Here is a 21,622-nt window from a genome sequence, read left to right as displayed (position 1 = left end):
GCATTTTCCTTGATCAGTCACAGAATTGTTTCATTTTGGAACAACTGGAGAATACCCCCACCATGCAAGTAACCCTAATCCTAACCCTATCCCTAAAACTGACCTTATCCTAAACTCTGACCCTAATCCTGACTCTAATCCTAAGTCCTAACTCTGACTCTAAATCTATACCTAACCTGAACCTGAACCCTGAACCTAATACCTTGTTCTGATGCATGTCAGATTTCTGCATTTCAAGGGCAAGGCCTGCCCATTTGCAAGTTGAATTGAATAAGTAGTGAAAACTTGAACAAACAAAAAAACAACTTGCTAATTTTCATACAGCCTGTGTGATACAGATGACTGCTTCATGAAAGTTCATGAACTTTTCTCTATTTATTAAATTCAACTTACAGATAGGACGGACTTGCCTGTTTTAAGCCTTAATCTACATATTTGTTTTAGTTGGCCAGTTTGATACAGTACCTGGTGGCCCTTTAAACAACCTTTCCAATGTCTTGATGACGCACTCCATGTAATGTACGTGCTAGTCCAGGAAACCGTTGATTGAGAAGACTGTAATCATGTTAATGAAGTAGTAGGCGTTTGTCGTCTTGGTTGTTATAGATCCATCCTTATCAATTAACAAATTCTTATATCGTTGATGTATCATCCATTCGACACCCTTTGAACTACATATACTCATGTCCATAGCAGATCAAATTCCTCTTTTTATGAATGTTGTTTATCTTTTGAATGATGTGAATTAAATACACTTAATAGATGAGCAAAAATCACAGGAATCTGAGTTCATGTTCATGTAGCAGTACATCATGCTGTTCATGAGTAAGAGCAGTTTAATTGAAAGTACTAAGCAAAGTCTCTAAATTTGCAACACTAAGTGGAATATGCATTTTATAATTTTAAGAAAAAATGGTACCTATACAACCGGGCCAATGAGACTGAAAACACAAACAGACACATACAGTGTCAGGGAAAATAGAAAAAAATTGGGCTTGTGAGCCATCAGAAAGAGGCTGTTATTAATGTATTGTGGGCCGTCTGTTAGTGATCCCTCAAAATAGCCCTCAGAAGGATTGTGAGATGGACATTGATACATGTAGCTTCAAGGGCTATAGCCATTTTGAATATGATTCAAATCAAATTACCTGGAATGTACCACAAAAAAGTTAACTGTCAAATTCAATTGAGGGAAAATCTTTAGAAGTTCAAGATCTGACAGTGTGAACAGCTCAAGAAGGGAGTGAATTCACTCCTTCCAACTCATTAAAGGGGAAGTTTACCCTGACAGATATAGCTGGTATTACTAAAAGCATAAAAATGAAACAAATTAGTGAAAGTTTAAGCAATATGAAGTTGTCATCATTAAATCAAAAATTGGGAACACTGTGACGTACAGTGTATCTTGCAAGCTCCTCTAAGAAAATATCAGAAACTTTCATTTCCTTACTTATTATTGATGACGGAATAGATTTGTCTCATACAGGGGTTGTATACATTGTAGAAACATATTTGCAATAGTCATACTTAAAACAAATGTATGATTGGAAACTTTCTTGAGGGAAAATATATATTTAAACAAAATTTAGTACAAAACAAATGGGTTGGGAACTCGCAAGATTCGTCACAGATTATGGCAATTTGTGTTTGATTGAATTCAACTTCAAAAGTTCATAACTTTCTTCTTTTTATGATTGAAATTTGCTCAAAATTTCACTGATGTACCAGTTCCTCTCATTTTTCTGCTTCTATTAAAACCAACTTAGTAGCAGGGTTTGACTTCCCCCTTTGACATCACTTTGCGATGAAAGTATCTCACGAGATTTTAAAATAGAGTTGTTATCACTTAGCGTGGGATGTACTTTCTAAGCTGTGGGTGTGAAATGTCTGACATTTATGAGTGATATAGAGGTAATGTGAGTTGTTGCCATTTATCGAGACAATGAATTCAATTACATTGGTGAGGCCTTTTACAAGTAAAACTGACTTGAGTTTAAAGGCTATGCTTGGTAGATGTAAATTGAGCATTTTTATACTGTCTGTCACTTTTTATTAATTTATCAGTGGCGCAATGTATTTCTCTGTGTAAATAATACAGATGCGAGCCGATTATTTTGTCAAGAGGCTACATGTTTCTGTACATGATGAATAGACAATTATTAACTTTTTTTCTTGTTCCTGTACAAAACAATTGTTTTTCAAATTTGTTTGAGTTTTAATTATTTGTGGTTCCGGTAGTTTTTGATAATTATTTTTTAAGTCTTTTTTTTTTTTTTGGACAGACAAAGATATATGTAGATTTTAAGGAAAGGGAAACACTAACCTTTTATTATTATCTTATTTTCAGATTTGTTTCCCATACTTTTATGCAACTATGTTTTGGTCTAGTCTGAATCTTAGCAACATACAGTACATGTATTTTTATGTCTCATTTTACCGCCATGCCCGAGTAAAAGACAATTTTTCACAACTCTGTTCCTTTTATGTGTTTCTAGTTACATCCTTATATTTCATATTGATACGTTATATAATACAGACATGACTGTTCCTCCGAGATATTATCTACATGAATATGAATGTACTCCTTATGGTCATTTAAAGGAAAATGCTTAGATATTTCATACAAAATGATAAGATCAAGATCACATATTGTGGAACATTTAGTCTTAACGCCCACTTATGAGTAATGTAATAGTCACATGGCATATATCCCTATGAGTTCTTGTTGTTTGCTTGAGTTACACTTACAGTATGACTACACTGTAGTGTAAGTTTCAAGTTCCTTGTGACTTTAAGAAATCAGAGATGTGCATATCACATTAATGAAAGAAATATGATGCATTGATGGATATTTTGATCATATATCAATACTTATTATGTATCATATGAAAAGTATAATGTTTACTTGATGAATGTTCAGGTTATGTTTTAAGAATTCGCTACTTGACTTTATCTTATTGCGAGGGTCTTATTATTTGTTTGCTACATGTATATGATCCTGTTGAAGTTTATATTATGATAACCTGCTCCCCTCCCCCCCCCCCCCCCCCCCAAAAAACCAAAATCCCCCCAAAAATTTAACACAACCTTCTAAAACATTGTGTACTTTGAATGCAATTCGGAATTACTCAACATTGGGGCTGGTCCTATATCACCGATGATGATCACAGTTACAATAATTTTATTACAAATTAAAATTAAATGATAACATTTTATTAATGTTCCTGCTTCTCTTTCATGTTACAGGTGGTGGTTGGAGTCCAGTTTGTTTTAACAGTATGGTAAGTAAAAGCCCTAGTATTTATCTCTATCTTTCCATCCCCCCCCCCCCCCCACCTCTCTCTCTCTCTCTCTCTCTCTCTCTCTCTCTCTCCCTCCCTCTCTCTCTCTCTCTCTCTCTCTCTCCCCTCTCTCTCTCTCTCTCTCTCTCTCTCCCTCTCTCTCTCCTCTCTCTCTCTCTCTCTCTCCCTCTCTCGCTCTCTGTCTCTGTCTCTCTCTGTCTCTCTCTGTTTCTCTCTGTCTCTCTCTCTGTTTCTCTCTGTCTCTGTCTGTCTCTCTTCTCTCTCTCTGTCTCTCTCTCTCTCTTCTCTCTCTCTCTCTCTCTCTCTCTGTCTCTCTCTCTGTTTCTCTCTGTCTGTCTCTCTTCTCTCTGTTTCTCTCTGTCTCTCTCTGTTTCTCTCTGTCTCTCTCTGTTTCTCTCTGTCTCTCTCTGTCTCTGTCTGTCTCTCTCTGTTTCTCTCTGTCTCTGTCTGTCTCTCTCTCTGTTTCTCTCTGTCTCTGTCTGTCTCTCTCTGTTTCTCTCTGTCTCTGTCTGTCTCTCTCTCTGTTTCTCTCTGTCTCTGTCTGTCTCTCTCTGTTTCTCTCTGTCTCTCTCTTCTCTCTCTGTCTCTCTCTCTCTCTCTCTCTCTCTCTCTTTGTCTGTCTGTCTGTTTGTCTCTGTCTATTTGTCTCTCTCTTCTTGTCTCTCTCTTCCAATTGCTTTTCATGTATGGTGTATACATGTTTGAAATGACTCTTGAAGCTCCTGCATCCTTGAACTTTCAGAAGTCACTGCAAATGAAACATTAAATATTTCATGTCACTTTAGCATACATGCTTGTTGCACAGTAGATTTGGTCAGTGAAAATAGTAGTGGACATAAAGATCATTATCTTTCCCAACCTTGTTAGCTGTATACTACAAATGGAGCAGAAATTGCCCCAGTGAGGCCTATCATTGGTATTAAAATGAGACCAAAATGTCATGGTCTAAATGTACATGTAACGTCAACCTTTCATAGAAATGTGTTCCCCATATTTTGTTCTGATCGACATCCATTTAAGTTATAGATGGTCATTTGATGAAATTACCTGGATAGCTTGAATCTCTGAGAACAGGAGAAAATGACATGATGAATGGAAATGTCATCATTAAGTGAGATTGGGCATGAAGAAAAGAAGAGGAGGAAGGAGGAGGAAGGGGAGGGGGAGGAGGAGGAGAAGGAGGAGGAGAAGAGAGAGATAGTGGAGGGGGAGGGGAGGAGGAGGAGGAGGAGAAGAGAGAGGGGAGGGGGAGGGGAGGAGGAGGAGGAGAAGAGAGAGAGGGGAGGAGAGGGGAGGGAGAATGAGAGAGGGAGGGAGGGAGGGGAAGAGGAAGAAAAGAAGTAAAACAAAATTAAATTAAAAAAGGCCATGAGTGAGGAGAAAGGGAAACAAAGGAAAGGAGAAGACGAGCAAACGAAGCCTCCTTTCATGAATAAAAACCATGTCAGACACCCAAAGTATTTTTGGATAGAATGCAGGAATCTCTCCCGCGAAAAGTCACAAGAGTATTCTTGTTGAGACATTTGAACTTGCTTACGCTGTCCCAAGACTGATCCAAACTGTAATGGCCTGGGCTGAAATGCATGTATGCCGGTTGGAGGGTCTGCCTCTGTCTACAGTGGAAGCTTGTTCCTCCATCTTCAATGCATACATTGGCCTGTGGTTTACAGTTACAACGACTCACATTAAACATATGTGGGGAAATTGTTGAAATATTTGTCAATAGGGTATTAATACATTAAAATACTTAGAAAGGTATTATTTAGCGCTATATAAATGCGACTATCATTATTATTATTATCATTTCTTATTGTTTGCTGTTATTATCATTATACTACTGTTATTGTTGTGTTTTGTCGCCATCATTAATATTTCTAACCTTTGACTGCCGGATTTAATTATAAATGCCCAAATTTCATTTTCTTAATATTGTATCTTTGGATACCAAAGGAAAGCATACATACAGTGTACATGTACCTCTTCTTGCATTTCAAAACGGGTTCATGAATTGTTTGATATCACGGAGCATGATTAAAATCTGGTATCATGAAATCTTATCTATGATACTTTCTTGTGAATTTGATGGCACTCTAATAGATTTGAGTTGAGATGATCTCTGTGTAAAATATGATACACTGAATTCCTTGAGAATATTTAAGAATATGTCCCTAGGTATGTCTTTATCAGCTCAAGATTGTCAAACAACCCGCTATTTCTGATTTGGGAAATAAGCCTGAATTAGCTGGATAATTTGTGATCCGGATAGTTAAATAGTGAGTTATTTAGCAATCTCGAGCTGATGAAGACAGGCCTCCTGAGAGTTGTTCTGCTTTTCATTCTGTATGGACATAACATTTGGAAATAGTCTTTATTGTTAAATTTTCCCCTGAATTCACTTCCAGTATATTTAATGACATTCTCACATCCCTCAAATTTCTATACAATGAATACACCACTATTTACTTCTCTCAGCTGTGAATTGCAGTGCAGATCACAGCACCTGCAGTGGTTTGTTCAGTCGCCTGTATTTGCAAAAAACTGTCATGAATGATGCATTACATCATGATTTGAAAATGTCAATGCTTTTTATGTTGCCAATTTGATTGTCCTTTATATTCATTTTTTATTTTAATTTGTTTTTGTTGCCAATTTGCAGGGCTTCTATGGGAGGATGGATCGACTCTGGTTACGTGTATATGAACTCAATCATCTTGATCACAGGCCTTATGGCAATAATGATGCCCGAATCACCGGAGAGTGTGTTTATGGTAAGACAGTAGCGTCATACTCATAGCTTGTTGGGGGGGGGGGGGGGGGGAATGTGGTCCCCTCCTGCTCATTCCTTTCCCTTTTTCTCCCCCCCCCCCCCTCCATCCCAAATATTGGCCATTGGTTTTATGGCAATAATGATGTCTGAATCACCAGAGAGTGTGTTTATGGTATTAGACAGTAACTATAGCTTTGTTGGGGGGGGGGGGGGGGGGGGGGTGGGGGGGGGGGGGGGGGGGGGGGGGGGGGGGGGGGGGGGGTGTGGGTCCCCTCCTGCCCATTCCTTTCCCTTCTCCCCCCTCCCCCCCCCCTCCATCCCAAATATTGGCCATTGGTTTTACGGCAGTAATGATGCCTGAATCACCAGAGTGCGTTTATGGTCAATCAGTTTTTGAGCATCATGTAACGCCTGGCTGGAATGCTCCCCAGGGAGTGGAGATTGTGCACACATTGTGTGCGGGCAAGCACTGAATCCAATGACCGGGGTAATGATATATTTGTAAAGCACTTAGAGACATTTGTATTAAGCGCTATAAAAAAATTAAACATTATTAGTATAGCTTGTTGGGGGGATGTGGTCCCCTCCTGCTCATCCCTTTCCCTTCTCCCCCCCCCCCCCCCTGACCCAACCAATCCCGAATATTGGCCTTTGGTTTTATGGCACTAATGATGCCTGAATCACCAGGGAATGTGTTTTTTGGAAAGACATTTTAGATGAGCTTGACTTTTATAGGAAATAAGTCCCCTCCTTCCCATCCCCACCCACTCTCGACTCTCTTCTCCCTTGCAAATATTTACCATTAGTTTCATGGCAATAATGATGTCTGAACCCCTAGAGCATATGTTTACAGAAGCAGAGCATGAGTTTGGCTTTTATTGGAAATAACTTACTCTCCCTCCTATTCTGACATGTACCCCACCCCACCGCTATTAAAAAAATTGATTATATTTCTCATAGCAATAATGATGCCAAAATGACCAGAGAGTGTGTTTATGGTATATAGCAGATATGTAGCTTGCCTGGTATTAATGGGAATAAATATGACTAATCTGACATAGAATCATGTTTCTCTGTCTATATCTCTGTCTGAGAGTGATGAAGAAAACGACAGGATACTATATCAATACCAAGACTATAGTGATCCTGCCGAACATTCAAGAAAGTATACTGAAAGTATGTATACGGTAACCCGACACATGCTCCGCCGACATTTACTCCGCAAAATGCGACAATTGCTCCGCGACGCATGCTCCGCCGACATTTACTCCGCAAAACACGACAATTGCTCCGCGACATTTGTTCCGCGACATTTGCTCCGCCGACAATTGCTCCGCCGACACTTGCTCCACCGACACTTGCTCCGCCGACATTTGCTCCGCCGACAATTGCTCCGCCGACAATTGCTCCGCCGACAATTGATCCGCCGACAATTGCTCCGCCGACAATTGCTCCGCCGACAATTGATCCGCCGACAATTGCTCCGCCGACATTTGCTCCGCCGACATTTGCTCCGCCGACAATTGCTCCGCTCAAAAAGTGCCCCGTAAAATACAAAAGCTACTACGACAATAATTGTTGCTCCTCCCCAAAAGTACCTGTAAAAGACAATGCTCCACCGATAATAAAAATGCTCTCTGATCCAAAAGTGCGGCCTCTTAGAAGGTATGAATGCTGCTCTGACAATTAGTGCAATTAATGCTCAGTCGTTTTTTGCTTTTCCCCATAATGTTTGATTTAAAAAAAATCAAGTTGTAGCTCCTTATGCAAGTTCTCTGGCGAAAGATAAATACTCTGCTCAAAATCTGTTTCATGTATTACTCATTAGCTGATCCAAAGCTCAAAGCTATCTTTCTCTCTCTCTCTCTCTCTTGCTCCTCCTTTTCCTTTTCACACCCTTTTCTTGTCTTCTTAGCTCTTTTCTTTCCTCTCATGCTATTAGTCTTCTTTCATTTTCATCACTTCTTCTCTTCTCCCCCTCTCGAGTTCTATTTCTCTCGTGAAATTGTAACGTAATGTAGTACATGTAGTACATTCTTGTTTAGAATAGTATATTATCTAGTCCGTTTTCTATAGGTTTCTTTCCTTCAGTTAAGCGCTTTACTAAATATATATATATTAGTGTGTAAAACACCCTGTCTCATTCGAGTACTTTGTTTTCACTGACTTTAAGGGACTCACGGAACCACCGGAAGAAGAGCAATTGGCTTATCATGAAGAACTAACATCAAACTGCTACTAAATGATTTGTATAAATGGGAATAAGCAGAAAGGCTGCCATCTAATTTTCCCGTCTGAATGGGTTCTCTTCTTTACGTATAAGTGCCCGTCAAAGCTTATTTTGATCCCTCCCCTGATGTTCTCTAGAACTTCCATGATGACCTAGTACATTGTATAATGCTTTACTTGCAGATGGTTTACCTGGTAAAGCTATGGTCACAAATCAGAGCAGCGACAGACCGATCAGTAGCCTGCTCGGTCGCTGCTGGAATTAGGCATCGCCCAGCGATTAGGTCGGTGCCCGGGCGGCGACCGCCCAGGCACCGAGCGTATTTTGGGCGGCGAGTGAAAAGTGAGCAGGCGCCGCCCAAATTTTAACTCCGCGCTAAAACTTCAGCGGCGACCGAGCGGTGCCCTAAAAACGAGCGGTGCCTGGGCGGCCGCCGCCGGGTAGAATTGGTTAAAAACTCGCCGCTCGGCCGCCGAGCAGGCTACTTTTGGGTAATGTGACCATAGCATAAGATGTATGTGCTTGCTTGCATTGAGGTCAGGTCTTACATATTGATGAGCTGTTTGAAATTAACTAGGAGGTATGCGCGTATTGGTGAATGTGGCTTGCTGCTCTACTTTTTTTTTAAAAACTTCCCACGACATGTAATGAGTGTTTAGTGTACATTATATGAGACGTACAGTGATAGATGGAAAGTTATTTCAGTATTTTCAAAATAACTTTTAGGTAAATCCTTTTTCCTCCCACATTCATTCATTTAATTTCATCTGCATTATCTCATGAAATGCAATCAGAAAATGAAGAAAAAAAGAAACGAAAATAATCTGTGAAAAAAACTATTGTCGGCGAAGCATTTGTTGTAGTATTAGTAGCAATCGTATTTTATGGGACACTTTTTGGGCGGAGCAAACTTTTTGTTGATAATCAAACTTAATTCCTAATCTTTTTTTGAACAGTAACATTATTCATCATCCTGATTCTTCTTCCTTGCCATCATAAATGTTGTTTATTATTACTTTTATTATTCCTTTATTCTATTGCTCTATAATTATTTATCAATCTTTGCTTCACACATTCTTCTTCCTTGTTCATTGTTTCCTTCAGTTTTTTTGTTCAAAATTATTTGTTTATCATTATTCATCATTTTGAACCCAATTTTTTTTTCTTCTTCTTCCTGATTTAATCCAGATTTTCCCCTTATATTCTCTATTCTTCCCTATTTTCCCCTATTTTCCCCCAATATTCTTACTCAAAGGGGGGGGGGGATATTGTTAGATGCCATTCCATCACCCCCCCCCCCCCCCCCCGAATCCTCTTCTTTTTTTGTTTACTCAAGGGGGGTGTGGTTGAGGGAAAACTAACTCTTTTTTTGTAGTGCTCACTTTCACCTCTGCATATTGGTTATCAGAATTTTAAAACCATTTAATGAATATCACTACGAAAGTTACTTTTCCTGACAGACCAATGATAAACATTCCTAATTCTGACCTGGATTCCAATGAAATTAGCCATAACTTTGGGCCTTGAACTGTTGAGGTACTCTGTGCGCTCACTCTCAGTAGACATTTTGAGCAGGTGATGAAATGATGACTTCAAACTTTTACCGGAAGGTACTCAACATTACTAATGACTTACTCACTGAGCTATTAAGATGTCAAGAATAGGCCTATGCATATTGAAGAAAAACTAGTATGAAAACAAGCAGTTTTTCTTTTTTTACTACCAGTTACACTTCTGGAGAAGAAAACAGAAAAACTGTCAGTGTTTCTTATTCAGTTAGCACGGAAGCAAGGAGAATAAAATGACCCAAAACAGGATTAGTTACCAATTGTTTTGAGCCCAAGTATTTACTCTGGTGTTTAGTGTGCCTGCACACAAAACTGGTAATCTTAATTTCTACAGATCTTTGTGATAGGCTGCATAGCCCTTGGAAGATTAACAATAGAAGAAGAAAGAAGAATAAACCAAATATTTTCTCACAGGGCAAAATGCCCTGGCTTTGTGGGAAGAAATAAAATGGGCTTTATACATGTGTGCAAATCAAACTTTTCAAGTATTTGAAGTGCACATATAGGAAAGAATATCATCAACAACAAAAATCTTTCTTTTTTCTGCACAGATTCTAATTAAACTTAGTAGTCATAGCACGTATTTGAAATATGATATTGGCCGCAGTCAGCAGTTTTCTCGGAAGCAATTGGTAATAATTCATGAGAGGAGGCATGTGAGAAGAGTGCAGGAGGGGTGAATAATTTATTAAGTGACGTCTTGTGTACAAATCAAACTTTTGAAATATTTGAATTACCGATACATAAAAAAGACATATTTTTAGTTGCATTTTTTTTCTCCCCAGATTCTAAGTAAACTATTCAGAACACATATTTCAAATGTGATATTGGCCCTTAAAGTCAGCAGTTTTCTTGAAACAATCGGTAATGATTCATGAGAGGAGGCGTGTGAGAAGGGCGCAGGAGGGGTGAATGATTTATGGTGTGACTCCTTGACGTGCTTGCCACCTCCATTGTGAGAACACAAGAAGTTAGTCTGCTCATGCAGACCCGTTTGTTATCCATGGCTGGACATGTCCAATGGACCCCATCAACATGGACCCCATCAAACAAATTATCAAACTTTTTTTTTTTTCCATAATTTTTTCCCAACACAAGAACAGCTGATGAAAGTTTTCTGTATCATTTTTTTTCCTACTTTCATGTTGTTTTCCCACTGGTAAAAGTCCTGTTTTATGTTTTGAAGAAAAAAAAGTGTTTCAATGTGGCTACAGAGAACATTGGTATGTAGTACCAAAGTGTATTTCAAAGAATTGAACATGCAAGCTAGATTTCTATTTCCTCCTCATGGGTGAATACTAAATGTATAGTACCTAATCTTTAATATATGTATTCCGGCTTGGTTCACAATTAATTTTTTTCGCAACAATCATTCCACATTTTGCAGTTTGGCTCAAAAACTTTTGATTCAAAGTCCTATAAAATATGCCATATGCAAGTATGCATGAGTCGAAAGGGAAGAGAATTCTGCACGTATTACATCCATTTTTGTTTCATAACTATAGTGCATTTGATGCCAGGAATTTTAAAGAAAAATAACTTTAAAATCTTTAAATTGGCAACGCATTGAGACATTCAAAACCCTTGTTTCTTTTTAACTCAAAATTTACAATTTTTTCAACTTTTTGATAACATTCATCATTTTCAGAGACATTACAGTTTATTTTAACAATGTAGTAATGAAAACAAAAAATATTATTCTTGCCTATTTGAAGTACAATATGTGATCAATTTAGCCCTTAGAGAAATCGTGTCCTGAAAGGGTTAATTTAAATGAAGTAGGTCTACATGGAAAGTAGGTCAATGTAGAAAGGGTAATGAGTCCCTCTTGCATATAAGATTCTGGACATGTCACCCGATAGGCTAGACTACATGGGAACAAGCCCTGCATTGCCAATCACATGAGTCGGTGTACGTGAATGGTGATCTAGAAAGAGTGTTTACATAAATTACATTAACACTAGGAAGAATAAAGTAGTTCAGGGATAAGGCTTTGAGATTCTTATTTATTTATTTATTTATTAATATATGTATTTATTCATTCATTTGTGCGATTTACTTATTTTCTGATTGTTTATTTATACATTTAGTCGTTTATCTTTTAACTTTTTTTTCCTGTTTGTTTATTATTTAGTTTTCATTACTTCTTTTAGTTCTTTATATTATGTATATAAGGAATTTGTAATTAAAAAAATTAAAAATTAATAAATAGAAAACAGAAAATGAGCATTGCCCAAAAGAATCATTAAATCAAACTTTACCAAACAGCTGCCATTGAAGTGTGGTTAAGGAGTATAACATGAAATTGCAATTAAAAAATAATAATTTTGAGAGAAATGTAATTATTCAAGTTATACATTTGGTATGGTTTTAAAAGATCTGAGTGTTTTAATCAAATCAGAGCTTCAATTTGTTTATAAAATCAAGTTCATTGAATGAAACCTGATTCGTTTATAAACTTGTATTATATTTTTCTATAGTTACTATAATAATATTGTAATAGATGGTGTTATACAACAGTTATGGCAAAACATGCTCTCTCTCTCTCTCTCTCTGTGATTCTAATGAGAAACTCTAGGTAGTTGGATGAAATTATCCATATTAAAGTGATCATTTTCACATTTAATAGTGATATGCATATATGCCAGGCATAATCCAAGGTTATCAATCAACAGATTAATTATGGAAAGCCATGCAGAAATAATGCACCTTGTCACTGCATACTTGTGCGCAATTTATAACCAACGTATCTTCCGGTTGCCTGTCTCCTTGGCATCGGCCTGTAATCACCGTAATGACAGTTGATGCGTCCCAATTATCATGCTGTGGAAGACTGAGAAATGAGTCTGAATCGTATTTAAAGAGAACACATATATATATATGACTACTGGCTATATGTTTGATTTATGAAAGAAACTCTATGGAAACAATGGAGGATTGTTGTTTATGTAAGGCACAATTAAGAAGTGATGCATACTTAAGTATGCGGTTCTGGAATTTAAAAAAATGAAGAGGGAAAAAAAATACTCAATCTTGCTTAAAAACCCATGGTCTGCTCACAAAAATTGGTTTATGGGACTACACACTTGTATATGTATAGCATATGAAAATTTGATCAAATCTTTTTTTAGCTGGTTTGAATATATATATGAGGGAATTTTGTGTACCGTAATTGTGTTAGGGTGCATTTCTGCTATGATGTTCTTCTAACCTTATCATGAAAAGAATGAATATGCTTACAATTTTCTACTTTTTTCATCAATATAGTCCTGAACTCAACATTCCCTTTAACACTTGTGCTGTGTAATTTCCCAGATGTTGTCTGCAAGTTCTAATGTGCATTGATTTTTATACAGTATATACACACTCCTAATGATGTGAGAACCGTTGATATTGTGTCAACTTGTAAAAAATCAACTGAAAGGTTAAGTTGAGTTCTCTGGTCATGCTATTGCATGGTGAAAGAACCTGTAGAAGCAATCGGAAAAGGCCAGTTATATGTAGCAGATATAATTCTACTGTGCTTTTTAGAATCATTATGATAAAAAATGGCAGAGTTTTGCTTAAAAAAGATCACAGAAATGTGTATATGGGACAACGCAAACATGCGGCATGAAAGTTGTGGTCCACTACCTTTAGCTCTCACTTGTAATAGTTTGAATATGAGGGCATTTGAAGAGCCATCCTTTTCTGGTGACAATTTGCCATGCTAACATAACAAGAATGGAAATAAAAATAAAATCAAAAATGATTTTATTTTTTTTAATAATTTTTTTTCCCACCTTTCCCAGAACTCGACTTTTTCTTTAATTTCAGCAAAAGGCAGTGAGTGAGCTTATCCATGTACATGTAGGCATTAGTGTTAATACAGCTGAAGTGTTGACTGGCTTCTTGCAAAAATTAATCATTTTCCCCTCAAAAAAACAAGAGTGAAGTATAACATTTTCAGACTGATATTAATAGAGGTTATTTTTGTCAGCTTGTACATGAAATGGACCTAGAAAATGAACACAAGGCAAAGGAGACAATAATTATCACATGAAACAAGCTTTTTTTTTGTCAACACTTTCTTTTCCATTTTAATAGGATTGATGTATGCAAGACAAACATTTTATATCAACTTTTTATTTTGAATGAGACCAAAAGATATGTGGCTGCTATATATATCTATAAAGCATTATGAATTTGTCATCCTGGAATAATCTTTGAAAGACATGCATTGTCAACTGCTGCAAAACTTCAATTTCCATCTGTATTAATGTTCAAATATTTTGTTGTCGTTGGCTGCCTATTGTTGCTCTATGGTGAAACAACAAATGACTAAAATAAATTTGTTATTCTAATGATTAAATACGTTGGAACATTCGTAACCCTATGGCAGGTGCATTAATATTTACAGGATGACCAGAGCCAATGCAAGAATTTTATAATTTGTAATTCTAATACTGAGTGCCCCTTTAACTTTGGGATTACTATCCAGTATATTGCCAAACACTCTAATGACAGATATATATCTATTAATGGGTTGATGACAAACCTTGATATATATATATATATATATATATATATATATGGCTGGTGTCTGTGAAATATATGAGTTGTACGACACATGCTCTGGTGACGATTGCCACACTGTCAAATACCAACAGTATTCACATTTCAGATTTCAGCCTTGGACCAAACACTACCCCGGTATACCGTATTTGCCGGCGTATAGGCCGCAGTATTTTTGGAAGAAAAAATATCAAAAAGTCGGGGTGCGGCCTATGCGGCGAAAGAGTAAAAAAAAGATTTTTTTTTTTTTTTTTTTTTTTTTTTTTTTTTTTTTAGTTTTGATTTATGGCGCTATGCCTGGCAATGTCTCCCAGCTCAGTAATCATTGTTGACTCACCACTCGGAAACTACAACAACACTAAAATTTGTCTGTCATCTTGGTTTGAAAGTAATCTTTCTAATAGATCTCAATATGTAGTTTGTAATAATAATTCCTCAAATTTTTTTTATATAACAAATGGTGTACCACAAGGTACTATCCTAGGACCTAGTACTCTTTTGTTTTTAATTCACATTAATGATCTTACACATTCTTCTAAAAACGACATTGTTACTATTATTTTGTGACAAGTTTACAAGCACAAATCAGCGCCTTTAAATGCACCTCGATGTTAAATGAAGGTCCTTCCCCGCGTGGGTTTTCGGCAACAAAACAACAACAACAACCAAAAAAAAAAAAAAACGATTTTTTTTTTTTTTTTTTTTTTTTTTTTTTTTTTTTTTTTTTTTTTTTTTTCTTCTTTTTAAATGTCAAAATCGGGGGTGCGGCCTATACGGCGGTGCGGCCTTTACGCCGGCAAATACGGTACCTAACCCTAACCCTTACCATGAACCTTATCTTAAACCAACCCTATATCTTGAACAAAATAGAGGTTGGAGCAATAGATCGGTTTACTAACATATTAAAATGTATGGATGTTTCTTTCCTGGGGACCTAGTGATGAATTATAATTTGTGGAATCCAGTCTGCATCCATTACTTGTTGCTGTGTCAGGCAGGCCTCTGACAAGCTTTCAGGGTGTCGAGAACACCCCTTGTTAAAAAAGTATCGATGCTAGAACAAATATGGGATAACCAATATGTGTGTGTGTGATAAGTAGATTAAAGTCATATTCATTATGTTTACTTATCATTTATGCACAAATTTCAGATCAAAGCTTAACCTCAATCCTCTGCCATAGCACTAACATCCTTTGGGAAGACATTAATCTACATTCGCCTCCCTCTACCCGGGTGAGGTAGATAAGTATCAAGTAGCAAGATGTATTCTCAATGCTTTAATGCCTTATCCCGATAACGACGCAAAAACCAGGGTAATAATTTATAAAGTACACTATAGTATGTTCCTTATTACCAGTATACTGAACAATTTGTTAAATTATATCATTATGATAATAGTTTTGAATTATAGTACCTATTTTTTTAGTATCTTTCATTATTTTTATCTCCTTGTCTTTTAGATGTTAATATTTGAGATCCTGAGCATCTTAATGGACATAATCTTCTTGGGCATCTACTTCCCTAGGATACAATGTAAGTATACAGCAATATTGGGTTAAAGTTTAAAGGTTAAAATTAGGTTAAAAGTTCAAAGGTTAAAATTCAGTTCTGGTCATGCTATTGCAATGTGAAAGAACTCTGTGGAAGCAATTGGTAAAGTTGATCATGTAGCACATAGGTATTGGGTGTGTACTGTGAGGTTTTGACTAAATAAGTTTTAAGCCCAGCTCCGTGGTATGAATAGTCTGGACCAAAGTTTGATGTATCAATATTGTCCCACAAGAATGTCTGCTTATATTATGCTGTGCTTTTCATGGAAAATGCTAAAATAGTTTGATTCCTTTCATTTGAAACCAGTGTGATCAAATGTAACCCTCAAAATATAATAACCGATTGTAGAGAAAGGAGCTTCATGCTACATATTCTCTGGTTGTATGACACTCACTCAGGCGACAATTGCTCCTTAGCATTTTCCTACATAACCAAAATCCTAACCTTAACCCTTGACCCAACAGTTTATATTTACATAACTCTAACCCCAACTTTACACCTCATCTTAAACCGCATTGCATTCCAGACCTTTTACCTTTAACAAAATAAAACTCAGAGCCAGAGCAAATGCTAGAGCACAATTTTGCTTGGGGTAATGAGACTTAATTGTGCTGTGTTTCTTTCTTCATTTAAAGCCCCACTGCACTACTTAGAGCTACTTGCGCCCTCTATACAGCCAACAATGCCTAAGCAGTACCTGTTGATCCCCATGATGCCCTTTCTCTTATGTTAATTGAGAGCTGATTTGATGAGATAAACACCTGCCAATGACCTTGCAGGGAGGTCTAATCCCTCCATGCCAAACTAGTGCAGATGGGCTTTAAAGCTCCTTTTCATTTGGGGCATCATTATCTCTTCTCCCATCTTGAGTAGATCCTGACCAATATAACAAGCTTTATCTCATTAGTCTAGCTCGTCTGATGCCATAGGCCATATTGGTTTTTAAATCAATAATGAAACATGACTTTGATGAAAAATTACTTCTTTCACACTGAGCATCTCAGTATTTGTCATATTTTCTTGTTTGCTCTGCATATATTACTTGCTCGTTTGAAAATATATTAATTTTGTGAAAAAGAATAAGAGTAGTATGAAAAATTATTTCAATGACAGTAATGGTAGTTGTTGGAATTTGTCATAATTATGTCATGCACATCACAAACATGACTACATAGTCTGCAAAGAGAGAAGTTGTTAATATTTTTGATAATACCGGGTAGATATATTTATCACTCTTTCTCAAGCCACCTGTAATTTTAAAAGCATTTCTTAACAGAAAGTTTCAGTTTTCCTTTATAATGTTTTTGAGTTTTAATCACAAATCTAGTGTAACAGTATTTATTCAATATAAACACCTGTCTTAATGGGCAGTGCAGAAATGAATTTGGACACAATTTTTTGTGGCTGTGTAAGTAATGTTTAAGTTAGCAAATTCTAGGGTTTAATAAACCTCTGGATTTTTTTCAAAATATAAATTTGTCTAATTGATTAACTGAGTGAATGTTGGACACAAATTTGTGGCAGCATAAATCATGTTTAAGTGAGCACTGCATGAAGTTTGAGGATAAACTGGCCCGGGCACAGAACACACTAGTGTATTAGAATTGAAAGTAATCTCATAATCTGATGAGATCAGAGAGTAATAGGGAAGGGGGAAAAGGAAGGAACAGGGATGGGATGGGGAGAGAAGGGCGATGAAAGGAGAGGGGGGGGGCATAAAGAAGGGATGAATAGAGTGAGGGTGAAATTTACCAAAAATACTGATTCATTCATACTGGAAAAGATTCAAAATCAATTTGACCACCATTTGAATGGGAGTACTGTCTTTTAATTCCAATATATTACTCTTCATACACACTAATCGGTTTGTTTGGAGCCACAGATGTATAAACGCTATACATTAACACAGAGTTAATGCCCTTGATGCTTCAAGCAAACAATTTGACATGTTGTAATTTTTTTTTTTTGTCTTTTCCCTCTTATTTCTTTGTTTGTATTATCAGGTGTTGAAGTGAACTGTTCAACAATGAAATTTGGAGCTGGGTATCCTTTTCTATCAAATGTTCTGCAATAATATGTATTTTCTGCTGAGCGGATCTAAGACACCAACCCCCCGGACGCCCACTCCTAGGATTACCACCCTCTAGGGCAACTACCCCCAGACAACTACCCCCCAGACAATAACCCATTGGACAATTACCCCCTAGGGCAACTACCCCCAGACAACTACCCCCAGACAACTACCCCCAGACAACTACCCCGGACTTCTACCCCCCAAACAACAACCCATTGGACAACTACCCACTAGGACAACTATCCCCAGAGAGCTACCCCCGGACAATTACCCCCTAGGACAACCACCCTCTAAGATGACCCCCCCCCCCCCCGAGGACAACTACCCCCGGACAACCACCCCCCCCCCCCCAGACAACATCCCATTGGACAACTACCCCCTATGACAACCACCCCCAGATAACCACCCTCTAGGGCAACTACCCCTACACTGTAGGACAACTACCCCCCAAGGACAACTACCCCTGGACGACTACCCCCCCCCCCCCCCCCCCAGACAAGAACCCATTGGACAACTACCCCCTACGACAACTATCCTAGGGGGTAGTTTTCTGGGGGGTAGTTTGTCCAGGGGGTGGGTGTCCAGATACTCTGCCGAGCGCGAGAAGGGCGTTGGCTATGTATTGAAGGATACAGGTTCACCCACTTCTATCTCTCCGCCGACGAACTATTTCTGTGAATTTAAATTCATGCAAAATGGGTGTATTCCATGTTCATTCTTAAGTTTTACGATATAGACTTCATTAAAGGGAGGCTTTACTACTTCAGCTAGAAGGGATTAGACCACCCAGTGAGCCATCGAGGTCACTGTGACAGGTGGCTATCTCATTAACTCAGCTCTCATTTAACATAAGAAAAAGAGGATCATGGGGGACCAACAGGCACCGATTTGGGAAGTTTTCTATATAGAGGGACCAAGTAGCTACAAGTAGGACAGTGTGCCTTTAAGAACTAAGTGTTGTAAAATGCTTTTTCTTTGTGATTCCTATTTAAGATGTTGATGAAAGGAGAATTCATTCTGAACTTTTCCACTACTTCAAATTCACTCGTTAGTAGCTAAAATAAAACTTCTTAAGTTCACCGACATCCCATTGAAACGTGTGTTAAACTTTATACATGCATTTCAATGTGATGTCAGTTAACTTGTACTTATGATGCTTTTGTGAGACACTGCCCTGATAAGGATAATAATAATAATATTGTATAGCTTTGTTTTCGTGTGATACAAAAATATTTTTTTCATAGCGAGAGCAATATATTCTTGTTTCACACTCAAAGCCATCCAATTATTATATAATTAAATCGTATTAAATCACATGGTGTAAATTTCAGGGATAGATATTGAGATACATTAAAGGTACTATGTCCCTTTCGTAGGCCAAAAAAATGAAAAGGTTAAATTCCAACGGCATTTGAACGACAATACTACTTTAGAACTTCCCTAAAAAAAGAGGGGCTTGAAAATGTCTTTAAGTGGGAAAATAACGACTATTAGTTGTCAAATCGACTTAGGAGCTATAGAGCCAGTAAGTAGTGGTCTGATTTTTCAGACCATTGTATGGAATGGTCGTACGTTTTATGCTGCGCTTAGATTCAATCAATTTAATTTTGGCCATTACAAGAAGTGGGTTATTGATGTAGACAAATGCTCATGTACCCTTCATTTTACGTATGTTGTTACTATTATTACCAAAGATGAAAAAAGCCAGTCAGTCACTCAATAGCAAGTAAACGGGTTTCCTTGCATAATTTGAATAGTAGGACACTGCTAAAGTTTAAATTTCACAGATAGGACATACATGACATATTCATAGTTCTTGCATAGTTCTACAGAATTTGATGTTGGCTGCAAAAGGGACATAATATCTTTAACACTTTCAACAAATCTTCCTTAACCATCCACTCTCTATTCCAACTTCAGCATGTGCATATTGAACCTGCTGCTGAAACCTGTTGCGATATACCTGCTCTTCAGGGAATACAACAGACGAGGCGGGGACTACGGGGACCTTAACTTCCCCAACCCAACCGTCAGGGGGTACGAGAACATCGACCAGTCCCTCCCCACCAACAACCAGGTCGAGGAGGCTCACCCGCCAACCTCCATCGACAAACCGTACACCCCCCTTCCGCAGTAGACCGCTGCAGCCAGCCACGGGGTTTATGATCGACGCAATACGATGCAGGCTAGGGTTGGGATTCGCTAGCACCGTAACTTCATGGAGCATAGTTTTCATCAGGAATTTGTAGCTATATGGGGCAGCTAGAAGATGTCTTGTCGGGTATGTCTCGGTGGTGCTGGGTGCATTCTCGTTTCTTGTCTGTTTAATACTTATCCAGTTTTTCTTCACAATTTTGAGATGCTACGTACTGTAGACATATTTCCCTGCCATACCAATAATAAAAAGCAAAGGAATCTGATTGGGAGTAGAAATACATATTAGCTCTGGATGGAGAATCTTTCCAATTTTTCAGTAGTTTTGCTTTTCTCACTCTTGATCATTTGGTACCCTTTGTTTGTGTTGCTTCAGTCGGGCCCTTCAACGAACTAAGTCAGATCTTAGTTGGAAGTTTCTCAAATTTACCTGCCATCTCTATTTTTTGTCTAATAATTGTATCTATTTGTGAGTGAGTATATTTTGAATAAAATTAGAAGCTAGGTTAAAGGTAATACAAAGTTTGGGGAAATTTTGAAAATTGGGTGAATAGTGATTCTTTACAATTTTGATATATTTGGATGCCCTTGTGGATGCATCATAAGCACTAGAAAATTTAGTCCCTAAAACGCTTCTGCTTTCGAGAAAAATTGAATATAAAAATTTACCGGTGCTCCCAGTAAATTTTGATAAATTTCAAATAGCGCCTACGGCCGTACAAAAGTAGCTGTGACCATGAAAATCTCAGAAAATGTAGTTGAGATATTTAATTTCCAAATGGGAATAGCTAATCGGTTGATTTTAGTCAAGAAACATTGTTTTATAGCTTAATTAATATCTTGGCCTTGAGAGGGAGCTATACAACATGAAGAGTTCATTATTTCCAATTTCCTTACTTTAAGCTCGATTTCAACCGCGACAACGATCACTGAATATTGTAGGATCGCATATCCATTATGTTCATTTGAACCAAATTCATGACCCCATACCAAAACTTTGTATTACCTTTAACAAATTTTCTCAGCTACTTAATACCTAGCCGCCTAACTGGTCACAAATAAGCTGCCAAAACTCTTGCATGGATACTGTTGTTATTAGCATACATCCACTGCTGAAAAAAGCCACATTTGTAGAAACAATTCCCATGGGCAGATAAAGATTATTTGTACCAAAATGGTAAAGCTCTCCAAGACGAATACTGGGTATGTGCTCATAAAAGTTGTGTAATCACTCATTTGTGCCCCGACAGTTTATTCTGTGATATACAGGTGGAAGTATTGTTCTTGCTGTAGACTGCAGAGGGCAGTATTATGCTAGCTATATTTTATCACATTCAGTCATTGACAGTGGCTCGAAGTGAAGGTCACAAATTTATATATGTAAAATGAGAAAATTTAATTAAAATGAAGGGTTGCCATTGT

General features: G+C 37.5%; 1 protein-coding gene across 2 annotated transcripts in view; it reads left to right on the top strand.

The window, feature by feature from the left end:
• Window positions 1-20,678, top strand: part of LOC105446089 (type-1 angiotensin II receptor-associated protein-like) — a 32,699-nt gene extending 12,021 nt beyond the window's left edge. For both annotated transcript variants that reach the window (XM_030986786.1, XM_030986785.1), the window contains exons 2-6: window positions 3,247-3,281; window positions 5,959-6,070; window positions 15,882-15,954; window positions 17,976-18,015; window positions 19,967-20,678. In XM_030986786.1, the coding sequence (XP_030842646.1) occupies window positions 3,247-3,281; window positions 5,959-6,070; window positions 15,882-15,954; window positions 17,976-18,015; window positions 19,967-20,183 (477 nt within the window). In that variant the 3' untranslated portion in view covers window positions 20,184-20,678. The remainder of the gene's footprint in view (window positions 1-3,246; window positions 3,282-5,958; window positions 6,071-15,881; window positions 15,955-17,975; window positions 18,016-19,966) is intronic.
• The last annotated feature ends 944 nt before the right edge of the window (window positions 20,679-21,622 follow it).

Source organism: Strongylocentrotus purpuratus, unplaced genomic scaffold (genome assembly GCF_000002235.5).
Source record: "Strongylocentrotus purpuratus isolate Spur 01 unplaced genomic scaffold, Spur_5.0 spur5_scaffold_16, whole genome shotgun sequence".
NCBI classification, from domain to species: Eukaryota; Metazoa; Echinodermata; class Echinoidea; order Camarodonta; family Strongylocentrotidae; genus Strongylocentrotus; species Strongylocentrotus purpuratus.
The sequence above is the reverse complement of the archived record's forward strand: the minus strand, read 5'-3'. Positions and strand labels throughout refer to the sequence as shown.